Here is a 17,697-nt window from a genome sequence, read left to right as displayed (position 1 = left end):
ACTCCTGAGGGCACTCTGTGCCAAAAAAATAAAAATTATGCAAGTTTTATTTGTCAATTAATAAATGCAGAGGCTCCAGCATGGCAGTGGGGAACACAGGCCACTGGCTGCACGAAGGTGGGAGATCGCCCTGCAGCCTCCCCACCCCTGGGACATGGACTCAGTAAAGAGGCTGCACTCGACCCTGATACAGCACAAGTCCTGGGCCTGCCCCAGAAACACCCTGGGGCCCTGCCCCTCTGCGCCAGGTGCAGGGCAGGCAGGCTTAACCAGGCAGGATCCAAGTGTGGAGGGGCTCAGTGTGGGGGAATCCAGGTGTGGGGTGAGAGGATTCTGAGTGGGACAATCTGGGTGCAGGCAACTCAGTGGAGGGTCTAGGTGTAGGAGGATCTGGTTGCACAGAGGCTCACTGGGGGCGTTCCAGGTGCAGGGGCAATGGAACTCTGCAGGGGCTTCCAGATGAAAGTGCTTGGGGCTCAGCGGAGGGGTCTGGGTGCTGGAGGTCTGGGTACAGCTAATTGGGGGTCAGTGGTGTGGGGATCGGGATGTGTGGGCTCAGGGTGGTGCACAGGGGTGGGGCTCGTCAGGGTGGGGGTTTGAGTGCAGGGTGCTCAGTGGGGGGTGGTCTGGGTGCAGGGGTGGGGAGTCCGGAGGCAGGGAGTTTGGATGCAGGGGGCTCCAAATGCAGGGGTTGAGGTTCAATGGGGTGGGATTCGGGTATGGAGGGCTAGGGGGTTTCTGGGTGTATGGCGTGAGGCTTGGTGGGGGTATCTGGGTATGGGAAGTCCGGATGCATGGGGGTTGGGCACATGGGGGAGCAGCTCCCCATACAGTGACCCCTCCCCCTGCAGCTGAGGAGTGATGGGGGCAGGAAGCAGGGGAGGATGCTGAGCTTCCTGCAGCTGAGGGAGTGGGTCTGACACAGCCCCAGCCACTCCCTGTAGGTGAATAGGAAGTCCCGTCCCCTTCTGCCTCCAGCCCAGCTGAGACTATTAGCTAATCCTGACTATCAGTTCAGGGTAGGAGCCACTGGCTGGGGTATCCCCAGCACTGTGGTGATTTACCTCTCTGCTGGCTGCTCCAGATGCCTGAAACGATGTACCTGCGCAGCTAGGGAGTGGTGCATGACTGCTCTTGCAGCTTCCCTTTGCTTCCCTGTCAGAAAGTCATTTTTCTGCACGGAAGCAAAGAAATCTGCAGGGGACATGAATTCTGCACACATGCAGTGACGAAGAATTCCCCCAGGAGTAATCTTAGTTTTCTAAGGGCTTGTCTACACTATAAACTTACGTTGACCTATGTTAGGTTGACTGACAGCCACCATAGAAATTACTGCGGTGGTTCACGTCCACATTGCCTTTCTGTCGATAGTGCGTGTCCTCACCAGGAGTGTTTCCACCAACTTAAGAGGGACAGTATGGGAGGCTGAGAACCAGGGCACCCAGCTCTGCAGGCAGCTCCCTGCCGGCAACCTGGCTTCCCTCTCCCTGCCCGCCCCAGCTCCCAGCAGCCAACCAGATTCTGGGCACGGAGCTCCCCACTGGGCACAGCTGTGCTCCAAGTAGGGATTGGGGAGCCGAGAGCCCGGGGGGACAGCCAGGCTCGTGGTGGGGAGAACCGCGCCCAGAGTCCAGTCGGCTACCATACTCCCAGTGGGGAGCAGGGAGCTGAGAGCCCAGACAGTAGCCCAGGTGCAAGCAGAGACCCAGGACCTGGGGGGCGGGGGGGCCAGCAGGGCTCTCTGTGGGGAGATAGGAGCCCGGGCAGCGCAGATCAAGCCTGAGTGACATCCCAAGCCTGAGTGGCAGCCCGACTAGGGAGCCGGGAGCCAGCTTTCTTGTCAATTTCACAGCTCCAGCGGTGACTAAGACTAAGAATGACAGCCCATAGATGTAAGTAATGCAGTGTCTATAGGGACACTGTGTCGCCCTAACTACAACGACATAAACCCTCTGCCTCCTGTGGAGGTGGAACTATTATGTTGGTGTAGTTGGGCACTTATATCAGTAGGAGCAAGGCTGCAGTGTGTACACTGACATAATTAGGTCGACATAAGCTGTTTTACGTCAACCTAATGCTGTAGTGTAGACCAGGCCTTTAACAGAAACTTCTCTTTCTTCAGTGAAGAGGCAGGAACATATTTAAACGAGTGTGATATAAAATGAGGGTTTAAAATCAGCCACTAGCCTACCAGAATGGAGACCAAGGTTTCTTGTAGGCCCAACCTGCATAGGAAGCAACAGTCATTGAGTACAGGTTCCTCCTCACAGAGAAAGGAAGGAAATGGGAATTGTGCTTTGTACTATATAATGCTAAGTGCTCTGAAAAAAATCAAGTACTAAGTGTCTTAAACTGGGCACATAAAATTAGTGGATACTCTTGACCTTAATCACTCTGTGCTTCAGCTCCCATCTGTAAAATGAGGAAAGTACCACCTCCTCACTTCACAAGGGTGTTGTCAAAATAAATTCATTCATATTTATGAAACACTCAGATAGGATGAGTGCCATAGAAAAACTCCCCAAAAAATTAAAGTGTTTATATGCTGAGAAGGTTTGAATATTGTGCAGTCAACAAGGCCTGTGGCCTCATTGAACAATGAGAAGAAAACAAAATATTGAATAGCTGCTCATTAAATATCAGTCCTGTGCATTGAATGAGGTATGAGCCTGTGGAAAGAATCAGTATGTGATCATCTAATAAAGGACTGTATCATAATGCACACACACAAGGGAGCTGAATTAAGGTTGTACAGGAAACCTTAATTCTGGCATGTCATAATTGTGAGTGCTTGACTTTCAACCTTAATAATGTTCTTTTAGGATCGTTTTGTGTATGCAAATATATAAATACCAAAGATCGACATTTAAAAACAGATAAAACATCAAGAGACTCCAATTTAAATCTAGCTATTAAAAAAAATACAGTTGCCTTTGAATGTCTCTGTAAATCTATTAATTTGACAAATCATGTTTGTCTCTTTCCCCCCCCAAGTTTTTTTTTTTCATCTGGTGCTATGTGTGAAAGATAAAAAAAAATGGGAAAGAAAAAAAAAAGTGTCCATGCTTTGTCATTTATAGTAAATGTAGGTTTAAAAAATGCATATAGAATTGTCCTGTCTAAGATGATGATGTACTTTTAAAAACCACCCAGCCAGGCACCTATGCAATTACAACCTCAAGTGGGACTTTCACAATTTTCTTAGAATTTACTAGTGGAAAACAGGCAGCATAGGCACAATCCTTTCCTCTACTCATGGTATCGAATGTTTCCTGCAATAACACATAATAAACTCCTATACACTAAGATGATTCCAGTATATGGTGGCTTTATATCAGTTTAAATCAATCTCAAAGAGATTACCAATACTGCAAGTCAGCAGATGAAGAAGCCACTATGTAACCATATAGTTTGAGTTGTTCAGTCACTGAAATCCAGAACTTCTGAATACGTCAGCAGCCGTGCTGAACATGCACAATCCAGTCAGCACTAGAAACAGTGGAGGATGGAGCATGCTCAGTGGGGATGGACTCTTTGGAGATTTTTAGCTGCTAAACCCAAAGAAGTCTATACTAAGCATGTGCAAACAGATTTTTTTCCACCCCCAAAGGTTTCTAACTCAGCCATCTCCAAAGAGCAACTCAGCATGCTCCAAACCAGGACTGTAGGGTGAAGCCAGACTTTCCCAGGGCAGGGTGATGCCAGACACCAGAACTGAGAGCAGGGAGCCCATCTCTCCAGTGCTCTCAATGACCTTCCTACTGATACATGGGCAATATGGAGGAAAAATCTGTCTGACTCTAATGGAGAGAAGACATGAGCCAGAATGGTGAGAATGGGAAAGGAGTAGATTAGGACATGCAGCTTGGTAAGACTGTGACTGGAGAGAGGGGATAAAGAAACTGTGACTAGCAGCTAGAAGGTGAAGACTGGGACTGACTAGGATTGGAAGCTAGGGTGTGGTGGGGAGAAGGAGACAGGGAGCCGCTGAGGGAAAAACAGACGCTGGATAAGGAGCTGGGGTGGGGAGACTGGTACTGAGAACAAGTGTGGGGTGGAAGGTTATATGTGTGTGAATTCACCAGTGTCAGCTATAAATTTAAAGACATTTTTCTATTATTTTTATACCTGTTTTATACCTTATTTCTGGAGCCGAATACACTCTCCATGAATACAATTTTAAAATGTCAATCTATGCCTAATACTTATCAATGATCACATATTTCAGACCAATCTAAGAAATATCATATTGCAAGTCATTTCTACATCCTTTAAAAACAAAAACAAAAACGAGGGACAATATAGCCATCATTGTAATTGGGGAACAAAACAAAAACAAAAAAAAGACCACCACTTTTAAGCCTCCACTTCTTCATGAAATAAAACATTCTAGCTCCCCCTGCTGGCTCAGCAGTTCGATACTGTCACTTGACAGAGGAAGCTGGATAGGAAACCAGGAGAAGGGGCAGGGGGAAACCTGAAAAACTAACACATTTATTGTGTCTTTCATGGAAATCTAAAGGAAAACAATGTTTGCAACACTGATAAAATAGTTTATTTTTAACTTTCTAAAAAGGCATTACAACAGAAAATATTTAATATTTTTTTAAAAGATATCAAAAGAAAAGTTTGTAACTTCATGAATAATTTTATTCCCTATTAAATCTCATAAAAATGTTCACAGAAAGGAAATTTAATTCATCTGGTTCTGCTAAGAAAGTATATTGCTTCAAGGGGAAAAATACAAAAAAATGTTACTACTCACTCCTTTGACATAAATTTCAATCCAGTTTATGCAATTTTAGTTTTAAACATCTCTATTAGGAAACCAAATTAAATGTGTGGAAATCTAACTGATGGATGGCTAACCCTTTATTTACAAACAAAAGTTAAATGGAAATAAAATTAAGCCACTCAAACATGTTTTTAAAATAAAAAGAATATGGGGTTAAAATTTGTCGTTTCAAGAAACTCTGGTTTACACTTTGGCCACTCAAAGGAAATGTAATAGGTGACAAGCATACTGTCAAGAAATCAACCAAAAAGTTTGTGTAATCTCATTAGAGAAAAAAGGCGTCACCCTTACACATTCTCTGAATGAGAACTGCCAACATAATATTAGGCAATTTTCTTTTCAGGCATGTGGACCTTAATGGACATCTATTATGCCTCAGCATCATTCTTACTATATCAAATAAATACGATAAAGTTACTAAATTACAGGTAAGTGTCTGCTTGGAAAAAATATCTGGCATCAGGAGACCACTATGACATTCTATCCAACTGACTTACCCCTTAACATTTTTTTTATTTTTAGTTTTTTCAAACAGGTTCCATTGAAATAAAGGTAGTCAACCACTAATTATTTCAAATTAGAACTCCAACATGGTGTACTGTTCTTAGCATTTATCCATTGTCTAACAGAACCCTGGCAATGTATACTTCTAATCAAAATGCATTTCATTCTGCAATGCATTTTATATTCTAAAGCAGTGTCTACTTGTGACCACAATGCATTTCATTCTACAAATGCATTTCATCTAACACATAAAATGTCTAAGAGTATGAAGTGCATTCTGTTAGAATCCAATGTTGCAACATGCATGTTGACAGTTCATTCCTCCACACTTGTTCTATTAGTTCTTTTTACTACCAAAGAAGTTACTATTATGTGCATTGTACTGGATTCTTGATGGCCCTGGAATAATAAAGTCAGTCACAGGCCTCTAAAGCTGCCAGAAGACCATACTTTAAGTAGTTAATGAATTGCAGCAGAGGCCTGAGAGTGAATCCAGCTCAGTATTTGATCCATGATTAATTATCTGCATGGTATAATAAAAGTTTTAAATTCTTATGTTATCACTTAGAATTTAAATGATCATTGTAAAGGGTTTTGACAGTTTATTCACTGCAGAGGAATAGATTAGTGTATGGTATGGTTAGCCACAAAATAATGGGCCAAATTTATCCGTCATGTAACTCCACTGATTAAGTGGCGTTGCATAAGGGATTAATTTGATTACCATGTTGAGTTAAGGGTCTGAATTATATCACATAAACAAAGCTCGGAGTTGAGCAGAATCACTACCATTAACTATTTCACCACAGTACTTGTTTGAATTTGATCTATTATTATATGTGGGAGGGGGCCACTGAACATCACAGGCAAATTAAGACTGGATTCTTAGCTTTAGATGCAAATTTCAGTGCTGTTGCGTGCAGCATTTTTTTTTTAAATATAGCACAAACATAGTGCGAAACTTCGTACACCAGACACGGAGCCATTATATAAATATATAGGTTTAGGCAATATTTTAAATGACTTAACTTATGTTTCCAAGCAATTTTTTAGCCTGTCACTAAGAAAATCTTTTAGACGTTTTTTAGAGCGCAATGTGGTTTGCCCAATTTTCCTTAATGAGTTCTTGACACAAACATTAGTAATACAAGACACTGGAGCAGCACATTAGAAAGCTTTACTGCCTATAACAAAAACATTGCAAGAATACATTTTTATTATAAATCTTTTGTGATGCTTGCCAACATTTTTCTTTAAATACTTTTAAAATAATTATTGGCTCCTCTATCCGAAACTGGATATTTAAAATCTTAAGTTGAAAAAGAAATTCAGTGTCCATTAGAAACAACATTTGAACTTGCTGTGCACTTGGCTTTCAATTACAAGTATTTTTGATGAGTTTCAAAAATAAGTTATGCTTCTAGTACAAAATTGTACTATGTCCAGTGATTTCTACTAATATTTATAATAGGTACTGAGGCATGTAGACAAAATATGCATTCATGAGCGTGTGTATAGCTGGAGCGCTATACACTAAAATAAATTCAGTTACATTTTGGTTATTTCATATTATTCATTTATTTCAATGTCATCACAATAATTGTGCGTTTTAAAAAGTCTTTTTAAAAATTGAAGACAAGTGGAAAAATCTGTTAATGCCATAACATTTCTGAGATTTTAGATGCACAAATGTCAGAACATTTAAAGTTATATTCCCACAGCAAATATAATTCTGTACATACATGGTGTTAGTATTTTTACATTAAGGCATAAAAATGAACACTGTGTGGACCTGATCAAGAGCCCATTTAAGCCAACAAGAATCTTTCCACTGACTTCAGTGAGCACTGGATTACGTCCTAAATGTACATGATGACTAAATTACAGTTGCTTTGGGATACACACTTTTGAACTTCCTGATTTTTGCGTATCTAGATGTTAAACAACTTTTACTAAATATAAAACCCTAATTTAAAGAGATATACTTAGGGCCCTACCAAATTCACGGCCATGAAAAATACGTCACGGACCATGAAATCTGGTCGTCCCCCCCATGAAACCTGGTCTTTTGTGTGCTTTTATTCTGTACTATACAGATTTCACAGGAGAGACCAGCATTTCTCAAATTGAGGGTCCTGACCCAAAAGGGAGTTGCAGGGGGTTGCAAGGTTATTTTAGGGGAATCATGGTATTGCCACCCTTACTTCTGCACTGCCTTCAGAGCTGGAGGCCGGAGAGCAGCAGCTGTTGGCCAGGTGCCCAGCTCTGAAGGCAGCACCCGGCCAGCAGCAATGCAGAATTAAGGGTGGCAATGCTAGACCATGCCACCGTTATTTCTGCGCTGCTGCCTTCAGAGCTGGGCGGCCAGAGTGGCGGTGGCTGAGGGCCCAGCTCTGCAGGCAGCAGTGCAGAAGTAAGGATAGCAATACCATACCTTGCCATCCTTACTTCTGCACTGCTGCTGACGGCAGCTCTGCGTTCAAAGCTGGGCTCTTGGCCAGCAGCCGCAGCTCTCCAGCTCTGAAAACAACGCCACCGCCTGCAGCAGCCGCAGAAGTAAAGGTAGCAGTACCACAACCCCCACCTACAATAATCTTACAACCCCACCCCAGCTCACCCTCAACTGCTTTTTGGGTCAGGACCCCTACAATTACAACACCATGAAATTTCAGATTTAAATAGCTGAAATCATGAAATTTACGATTTTTAAAATCCTATGACAGTGAAATTGATCAAAATGCACCGTGAATTTGGTAGGGCCCTAGACATACTGCATGCCAGTAACCAGACTTCAAACATACATACATACACACACACATGGCTGTTAAACAATAACTGCACATTTCAAAACTGAAATTGCTTTCTCAGGGATAGCTAGTTGGTTTTCTTTCAAACAACGGTGCCACTTTCCAAATAGTATGAATAAAAACAAAAACATCTAAAACTCAGATTCACAGTTCTTTTACACTCAGGGGGGGGAATCCTGAATTAGTAAAGTCAATGGGAGTTTTGCCATTGATTTCACTGTGGCCAGGATTTCACTGTCAGAATTTAGGACCCAATCTTGGGACTACTCACAAGGTTAAAGTTATGTTTGTGCTTAAGCATTTACAGAATTGAGGCCTTAAAGATTTTTCTGGGGGAAAAGGAGAGATTAGAGGAAGAACATGTATGTTAAGTACTATATGTTGACTGAGAACTCGTTTGCTAAATTTCACGTAGAGCACATCAACATTTATAAACTCTCAAAGATTTAATTTTACAAGAGGACCAGACAAAGCCTTAACTACACCACATTAGAATATATGTCACTACAGTAAGTTTTTAAAATAAACCTTTTACATGCACCTCAAAGTTGCTGCAGGCATTTTTTTAAGTGGTCATGCTTATAGTTACTTTACCTGAACATTTACTGTACCTGTCACGCTGCGTGTTAATAAAAAAATAAGACGGAATGTTAGGTAATTTTCATATATTGTTTCTAAAGCTATGATAAGGTTTTAGATATGACATTTTACAGTTTCACTGTACAAGAACCTACTGAAAGTATTTTAGTGCCTTTCGACAATGATGAAAAATCAAATACAAAAATATTCCGTTTAGTTAAAGAAGAAAACTAACACTCAGAACGCAACATTTTTCTTCTTCCCCACAATTCCTATTTTGAAACCCTTGCATAAATGACAGATGTTGATATTCAAGCTTCCTAACAATATCTATAGTTCTGAATCCACTTAGTAAAGAAATGGCATACTAGTAATACTATTCTGGAATGAAAAACATACATACAACACACAGTTATTAATGAAGAGAAAATAATGGCACTTACTATCTCCCCCCAACCATACAAAAGTTTACAATTAAACACAGCAAGCAGAATCAACATGTTTCCCCTATGCTAAGTTGAAAAAGCATTACAGAGCGTACTCTGTGAGAGAGACAACTTCTTCAATGCATCCATCTTGGACTATTATAGCATATCTTATCAATTGGTTGGACCAATTCTTTTTAACTGATTCACATGCAACTCCCATTGACTTCAGTGGGAGCTAGTTATATGCATCTAATAGCATAAACTAGCCTCTTGATTTTAGAACTTGTTTAGAAGTTTCATACTATGAAATTCAAGGGTTTAATTGAAATACTGCCATATTAATTAAATAAACTACTCACAACTAATAAACACATACACAAAACAGTACTTACGGCGTTTCTGGGAAACAGCCTGCAAACATGCTGTGACAATATCACAGTTCTTCTGCACTTTATGTAAAAGCCTATCTTTCTGCTTTAGATGACGAAGCAGCTTTGCTGACTGAACACAAATTCTGTAATTCAGTTCTCGTACTATAGTTGCCAGTTCATCAGCATCTGTCAATAAGCAGAACACAAAATTATTACAGTCCAGCCTATTGCTGCAGACATTTACATATGTAGATTTTCTAACGATAGTAGCTTTATTGGATGGGAGTATTCATATGCATGAGTGCTTTTAGGAGCAGGGCCAAAGTCAATAATTAACTTGCACACACTGTATAAGGGCAGAATTTTAATCTTTCTAATTTATAAATTTGTGTTTATTGTGACAGATGTAGCCAAAAATACCTACTAGTTATGCTGTTACATGTATGCCTTAAAATATGGTTCTCTGAAAACCATGTATGGAAAATTGGAACATTCTTATTCGTATATCTGATCCCTGTATGTATTCAGAATCATGTTCATGGACTTAAGAGTAAGAATTTACTTTTTTACTCTGGTTACCATGTAGAATCAACAGAGGGAGTGAGCTGGATTTTATTCTTTCTTGCGTTCACTAGAGCTATTCACTAAGTTATAGTTACACTCATGCAAACCCTGACAAGTTTTGGTTCATTAAACACATTCTAGATTGAACTAATCATATGCTGAAATTGCAAGTTTCCACTAGAGACTGAGGTTACCATCCATAACATCAGATGGAGCAATAACACCTTAACAGGCCAGATACAGAAGCAAAAAGCTCTTTGTACAGATTTGAAGAAATTGGCAGGTTTCACTTCCTGGTTTTTTCCATGTCAACAACAAGACTGATTTAACATCAGGAGACAAGCGGCCTTTGTATAGTCCTCCTTTTCTTAATATCTAGTGTCACGGTTGCTTAGTTTTCATGAACATTCTTGGATAGCTTCATTTTGCTATTGTCTGAGTTCAAGTTTTCCAAAGTGTAAGGGAAATGGTGTAACAGCTTTGTTTACTTTTTACATTTAAAATTTTGGTTTTCCCCCCTCAGACTCAATTTATTTCCAAACAAGCTAATATGTCAAAAACTTCATCAGAAATAAAAAAAGGTGATCCAAATATTGACTACTTTTAACAATATGGAATCTGTAATGCATGACCAAGTTTACAGAGTTATTATGCTTCGCTGGTTTAAAACTATAGAAATTGTGCATAAGGTCACACAGAACTAAATAAATTCACAAAACCGGTTTCCTGAAGGCGCCCTCTATCTGGCAACGTTAAGGTCAACAAATCTTTCAGGAACAAGTGACAGCTGGTCGCTATTTGAGATTTATGTAATTTCATAAAGAAAAAAATCTGGAACCCATGTTCTGTGTGACAGATTCCAGAAAAATATGAACACGTGTAACTGAAAATAAAGGCCTAACACACTCATGCTGCACCTGACATTATCACCATCCAAGCACTGACTATTTTGGTAAAATCCTGATTATCGCACCCTCCTTTCCCAGGTGGAGGAAGGGGCAGTTTCTGGGAGAGGAGAAACAGCTCTGGTTTGTTGATTTGTTTGTTTTGGCAAGGGTGGGGGGAGGCTGGAGAGGTAACTTTTGTGCAGATGGAGGAAAAGGTAACACTTGCACAGGCAGAGAAGGTGAAGAGGTGGGTGGAGAAATAAGTCCAGGATAATAGAGAGCACGAGATGGGAGTGCAGGGAAAGGAGACAGGATCAAAGAAGGTGTGATTCATAAGCAAATGTGAAGGATCTGAGTGATATCACCGTGCCTCTGTACAAGGAAGAGTTTGACGCAGATCAGGGAAGGGGTTTACAGTAGGCAGGGAAAAGAGGCTGGGGGAAACGGACAGAATAGGTTACTCCCTGTGAAGTCATGGATAATTTTGGAGGAATGTAACCCCCGTGTTGGTGGCTGGCCAGGGATGAGTGCAGATCAGGACACTCCCAGTGCCAGTGGAGCAGCTACACAGGGATAGACTCATAGACTTTAAGGTCAGAAGAAACGATCAAAACCATCTAGTCTGACCTCCTGCGCATTAAAGGCCACAGGACCTCATCTGCCCACTCCTGTAATAGACCCCTAACCTCTAGCTGAGTTACTGATGTTCTCAAATCATGATTTAAAGACTTCAAGTTACAGAGAATCCACCATTTACACTAGTTTAAACCTGCAGGTGACCCGTGCTGCAGGGGAAAGTGAAAACCCCCCAGGGTCTCTGCCAATCTGACCCAAGGGTTGAGGTTGGGGTGCACAGTAGGATACTCTTTGTGCCGGTGGAGTGGCGGGGCAGGATGTTCCCCATACCAGTGGGGCAGGAATTCATAGATTCGAAGGCCAAAGGGACCACTGTGATCTTCTAGTCTGACCTCCTGTATAACACAAGCCATAGAACTGCCCCCTAACTATCCTAGAGCATAGTTTTCATAAAAAACATCCAATTTTGATTTAAAAATGGTCAGGGATGGAGAATCCACCATAACCCTGAGAAAATTGTTCCAATAGTTAATTACCCTCACTGTTAATTTTTGCACATTATTTCCAATTCTGAATTTCTCTAGCTTCAACTTCCAGCCATTGGATCATGTTATACCTTTCTCTGCTAGACTGAAGAGCCCATTATTAAATATTTGTTCCCCATATAGGTACTTCGAGATTCCAATCAAGTCACTCCTCAAGCTAAACAGATTGAGCTCATTGAGTCTATCTCTGTAAGGCAGGTTTTCTAATCCTTTAAACATTCTTGTAGCTCTTCTCTGAGCCCTCTCCAATTTATCACATCCTTCTTGAACTGTGGACACCAGAACTGACACGGTATTCCAACAGCAGTCATACCAGGACCAAATATAGAGGTGAAATAACCTCTCTACTTCTAATCAAGATTCTCCTGTATGTCTCCAAGGATCACATTAGCTATTTTGGCCACAGTGTAACACTGGGAGCTCATCTTCAACCTATTGTCCACCGCAACCCCCAAATCTTTTTTCAGACACACTGCTTCCCAGGATAAAATCCCCAATCCTGTAAATATAGCCTACATTCTTTGTTTCTATATGCAATACATTTACATTCAGCTGCACTAAAAATCACATAGTGTTCGCTTGCATCTAGTTTACTAAGTGATTCAGATCATTCTGAATCAGTGACCTGTCCTCTTCATTATTTACCACTCTCCCAATTTTCATGTCTTTTGCAAAATTTATCAATGATGATTTTATGTTTTCTTCCAGGTCACTGATAAAAAATGTTAAATTGTGTAGAGCAAAGAACCAATCCCTGTAGGACCCCATTAGAAACACACCTGCTTGATGATGATTCCCTGTTTACAATCACATTTTAAGACCTATCAATTAGCCTGTTTTTATGTGTACCATAATTTTATATCATTCTAGTTTTTTTAATCAAAATGTCATGTGCTACCAAGTCAAATGACTTGCAGAAGTCTAAGTATATTACATCAACAGTACCTTTATCAATCAAACTTGTAATGTCATCAAAAGAAATATCTAGTTAGTCTGACAAAAACAATTTTCCATAAATCCATGTTGACTTTCATTAATTACTTTACTCCCCTTTAATTCTTTATTAATCGAGACCTGTATAAGCCACTCCATTATCTTCCCCAGAATCAACATCAGGCTGACAGACCTAAAATTACCTGGATCTTTTTGTTTACCCTTTTCAAAATGTGGCACAAAATTAGCTTTCTTCCAGTCTCGTAGAACTTCCCCAAAACTCAAAGTCTTATTGAAAATCAGCATTAATGGTCCTGCGAGTTCCTCAGCCAGCTCTTTTTAAAGTCTTGGATACAAAATATCTGGACCTGCTGATTTAAAAATGTCTAATTTTAGTAGCTTTTGTTTAACATCCTCCAGAGATACTAGTGGAATGGAAAGAGTGTTATCACTATATGATGAGACTATATCATCTGTGTTTTCTCCAAATACAGAACAGAAATATTTACTGAACACTTCTGCCTTTTCTACATTATTATTGATAATTCTACCATTTTCATCAATACCAGTGTCCAGGTTCTTTTTGTTCCTAACACATTTAAAAAACTCCTTCTTATTGTCCTTAACTCAGCTGGCCATATATTTCTCCTTGTGTCCCTTTGCTTCCCTTATCAATTTTCTACAATTCCTAAGTTCTGATTCATATCAATTATTATCAATTTCCCCTATCTTCCATTTGTTACATTAAAAAAAATTATAGCTACTTTCACTTCCCCTCTAAACCAGATTAAAAAAAAAAAACACACACCAGCACAGCCTTCTTCTTCAATTGTGAGAGAGTGTGGTTTTTGGAGCATATAGTAAGATGTTCTTAAAAAAATCCCAATTATCGTTCACATTTTTCTGATTAAATCCACTCTCCCAGTGGATTGGGCTCATAGTTGTTTTCAGCTTTATGAAACTGCTGCTTTAATAGGGTCATGTATACATGTTGCTGGTCTGGACTTTATTCTGTTTGCAGGGATGAGTTTGGCGTGCAGATGGCAGTGGGAGGGCCGGGCAGGAATGAGGCTGGCATGGGGGAGGGGGTAAGGATACTCAGTGCTGATGGGGTAGCCAGGCAGGGATGAGGTGGGGGTGTGGTACAGGATACTCCCAGTGATGGTGGGGTGGAACGGGCAACATGAGGTGGGGGCCAGAGCAGGGTACTGCTGGTGCCGGCAGGGCTGAGGTTGGGCGGCAGGGCAGGAGACTCCTACTGCTGTGGGATGGCCACAGTACTGGATTTACAATGGCGCCAGTGGTACCAGACCCACACTTGGAAGGGGCCCATAACAACTACTTGGAGGCCCACAAACGGTTAATCCAGCCTAGCCACAGCCAAGCAATGCGCTGCAAGGTGTGTGGGGAGTTGTAGTTCGCGTGCCGTTGCCTTCCACTGGGGCCCTTGGACCTGTGCCGCCAGCTACACTAGTAGTCCCATAATGCCCCGCCCCGTGCTGTGAGCTTCTGCCCCAGCTGAAGTGAGTAGCAGCGGAGCGGACCGGACCAAAAAAAGGGAAAGGGTGCAGGGAGAGGGTTCCCAGTGCCGGGGCGCTGATCCTCCCCATGGGCAGGGCCGGCTCCAGGCACCAGCAAAGGAAGCAGGTGCTTCGGGTGGCCAATGGGAAGGGGTGGCACGTCCGGGTCTTCGGCGGCAATTCAGTGGCAGGTCCCTCACTCCCTCTCGGAGCGAAGGACCCCCTGCCAAATTGCCACCGAAGAATGAAGCAGCGCGGTAGAGCTACAGCCGAAGTGCTGCCGATCGCGGCTTTATCTTTTTTTGCTTCGCCGCTTGGGGCGGCAAAAAAGCTGGAGCCGGCCCTGCCCATGGGGCATAGGGTAGGGGCTCCTGGCTCGACCCCTCCACCCCCCAAGTCTCCTCCACTCTCCTGGGGTGGCAGCAGTGCTGTGACTCCCGGCGTTCGGCCCCCTGGCAACCCTGATGCCCGGCCGTGGGCTCCTGGACACTATCTTGATCCTGCAGCTTTGCACCAGGTGTGTGTATGTTCTCGGCCGCCGTGGGGGAGGCTGGTTGTCAGTGGCCCTCAGGGCTGGGGGGAGAGGGAGCAGTAACAGCAGGGCTGGCTGCCGCCCTCCCACCAGTGGGAATGCCCAGGAACTTCTCCCCCACAATTTTCCTCCCCACACTCCACCCCAGTAACTTTACTGTTTCACTTAAAGTCATGAGAGATGGTGAGACAAAGGGAGAAATAGGCTAAAGAAACTAACTTTAAAAAAAGTTTTTAAACATTTTTGTACCAAAATAGAAAATCCAGCTTTAAAAAAATGTATTTACGAAACATAACTTTGGGTGGAGGAGGTGGTGGTGTAGGTGCAACTCCATTGACTGCTACATCCGGGCTTAATATGGCTCATAAATGTGAAAATTAAACACTTGTATTCAGGTTGCTAAGCAGGCCCTCAGTATTGAAACACAAAAGACAAAACTAACAAACAACACCCTCCCACACAAGTAAACCAAATTCAAGAATATTCTGGGTATATTGATGCTAGCCCAGTTTGTTCTCTATGGGCTGAGTGGAGGTCTCAATCAAGCATGGCTTCAGATATCTTATTTTGTTTTTGAATAAATGTTTTCATCCCCATACCAGCAGTACCACGTTTACTATGGCACCAATGGCAACATCGTGCTGGGCCCATAATGGACTACATGGAGGCCCACAAATGTTTGGTGCCGGGTCCACAAAAGGTTAATCCGGCCCTAGGTGGCCGGGCAACGTGAGGTGGGGCCGTGGAGCAGGGTACTCCCAGTGCGGTGGGGTGGCCAGGCAGGGTGGAGATGGGGGTGCAGAATGGGGTATACCCAGTGCCAATGAGGTGGCCGGGCAGAGCGGAAATGGGGGCATGGGGCGAGAAACACCCAGTGCCTTGGGGTGGCCGTGCAGGGCAGAGATGGGGGCATGAGGCGGAAGACTCGTGGTGCCTTGGGGTGGCCAGGCAGGGCGGAGATGCTAGCCAGGGCAGGGTACTGCCAGTGCCGTTGGAGTGGCTGGGTAAGAATAAGGTTGGGGTGAGGGCCAGGATGCTCCCAGTGCTAGTGGGGTGGCTGGGCAAGGCTGAGGTTGGCCTGAAGAGCAGGAGACTCGCAGTCCTCAGGCAGGGCGGAAAGGGGGCACAGGGCGGGAGACTCCCGGTGCCAATGGGGTGGCTGGATAGGGCGGAGGTGGGAGCAGGCGGTCCGGTGCCTTTACCTTTCTGGCTCAGATACTCGAGCTGGTGCCGCTGGCTCCGCCGCTGCTGCAGCTCCTGGAGGAAGCGGGACTCGGCGCTGCTGCCTCTGCCCCCGGGGAAGACATCGGAGCCCGCGGACGCCTCGGTGGAGCTGTCCACGCTGTCCCGGTGCCGGGCGCGGCCCCCACAGCTATACAGCTCGGTCAGGAGGCCGCTCACTAGGGACGAGGTTCTGCGGTACCTGCCCGCGGGATCCTCCTCTTCCTCCTCTTCGGCCAGGCTGTCCGCGCTGCTGCCGCCCCTGCCCCTAGCGCCCTGGCGCTGCGGGCCGGGGCTCCCCGCTCCTGCCGCGGGTTCCCAGGAGTTCCCGCCCTCCAGGTCTATCTCCAGCAGCTCCATCCCCCGGGGCCGCCGCCGCCCGTGTCCTCAGCCCCGGCCGGGCACAGCCTCGCCTCGCCGCGCCCCGGCTGCCGACTAGCCATGCAGCACGGCTCGCAGCTCCCGACCCTGCCTTGCGGCCGTCGGGCCGAGTTCCGGGTTCAGCCTATTCTACACCGGGCAGCGGGGGGAGACTCTGTACCTGTCTGCCTGCAGGAGCTGCCGGCCAGACGCAACACCCCCCGCTGAGTGGTACACGCCACCCTGGTACAGGGTTGGGGCATTGCACCTGCTTCGGGGGACCTCGTCCTGGGACATGGCACCTGCTGCAGAGGGGTGGGGACCCGGACTCCCCCGCAAGAACACTGCAGCTGCTGCGGGGACTTTTGCAGGGCCTGGTCCAAAGGAGGGGCCTGGCCACAGGGCCACAAGCCCATTACCTGTCAGAAAAAACATGCAGACTAAATTATGGATATTTGAATTTGATTAAATGTTATTTATATAAACCTGGTGAGAGTAGGTTTGTACCTATGTATCTAGCTGTGTGGGATGGGGTGGGGGCCGTGTTCTGAATTTGCTCTGGGCCCAGTGAAATGTTATTTGGGTCTGCAGTGGAAACTCATCACTGAAGCACCAGGAGAAAAACCACACTAACTTTCAGTACTGGCTGTGCAGCTAAATTCTCCCAGGAATGAATGACCTGGTTGGAGAGAAAATGCAGAGTGAGTAAGTAGTGTTAGAGAGTACACTGATTTCTTTATTCTAATACAGTTCTTTGTTCAATATTAGAAGGAAGCAGTTGTTTCTGTGATCTTTTCGCCATTGACACATGGCATGACAACACAGCACCTGATTACCTTTCTTTTTTGAACAGCCTGCCAGATGTATATGTTTGTGCTACTGTACCTGAGCCAGACATGAGGAGAGCAGCAAGCCATGTCCACTACTCTCTCTTTCCCTTACTCAGCCGTAGCCAGCTGCACAGATGGCACTGGCCTTTTGAACATAACAATAAGTAATATTTAGTTTTGTTATAATAGGAATTGTGATTCTTTTCACTAGCTCCGCTACACTGGACTTCAGCGTAGTGCTAACA

At 44.0% G+C, this 17,697-nt stretch overlaps 1 protein-coding gene across 3 annotated transcripts in view; it reads right to left on the bottom strand.

The window, feature by feature from the left end:
• The window catches only part of TBC1D30 (TBC1 domain family member 30), an 89,884-nt gene extending 73,249 nt beyond the window's left edge, over positions 1–16,635 (bottom strand). For all 3 annotated transcript variants that reach the window (XM_026648780.2, XM_026648782.2, XM_026648781.2), the window contains exons 1-2: positions 16,244–16,635; positions 9,506–9,670 (exon numbers count right to left, since the gene is read on the bottom strand). In XM_026648780.2, coding sequence (XP_026504565.1) covers positions 9,506–9,670; positions 16,244–16,622 — 544 coding nt within the window. In that variant the 5' untranslated portion in view covers positions 16,623–16,635. The remainder of the gene's footprint in view (positions 1–9,505; positions 9,671–16,243) is intronic.
• Between the last annotated feature and the right edge of the window lie 1,062 nt (positions 16,636–17,697).

The sequence above is a fragment of the Terrapene carolina genome, unplaced genomic scaffold (assembly GCF_002925995.2).
Source record: "Terrapene carolina triunguis isolate 2854851 unplaced genomic scaffold, T_m_triunguis-2.0 Scaffold68, whole genome shotgun sequence".
Classification (NCBI taxonomy): Eukaryota; Metazoa; Chordata; order Testudines; family Emydidae; genus Terrapene; species Terrapene triunguis.
The sequence above is the reverse complement of the archived record's forward strand: the minus strand, read 5'-3'. Positions and strand labels throughout refer to the sequence as shown.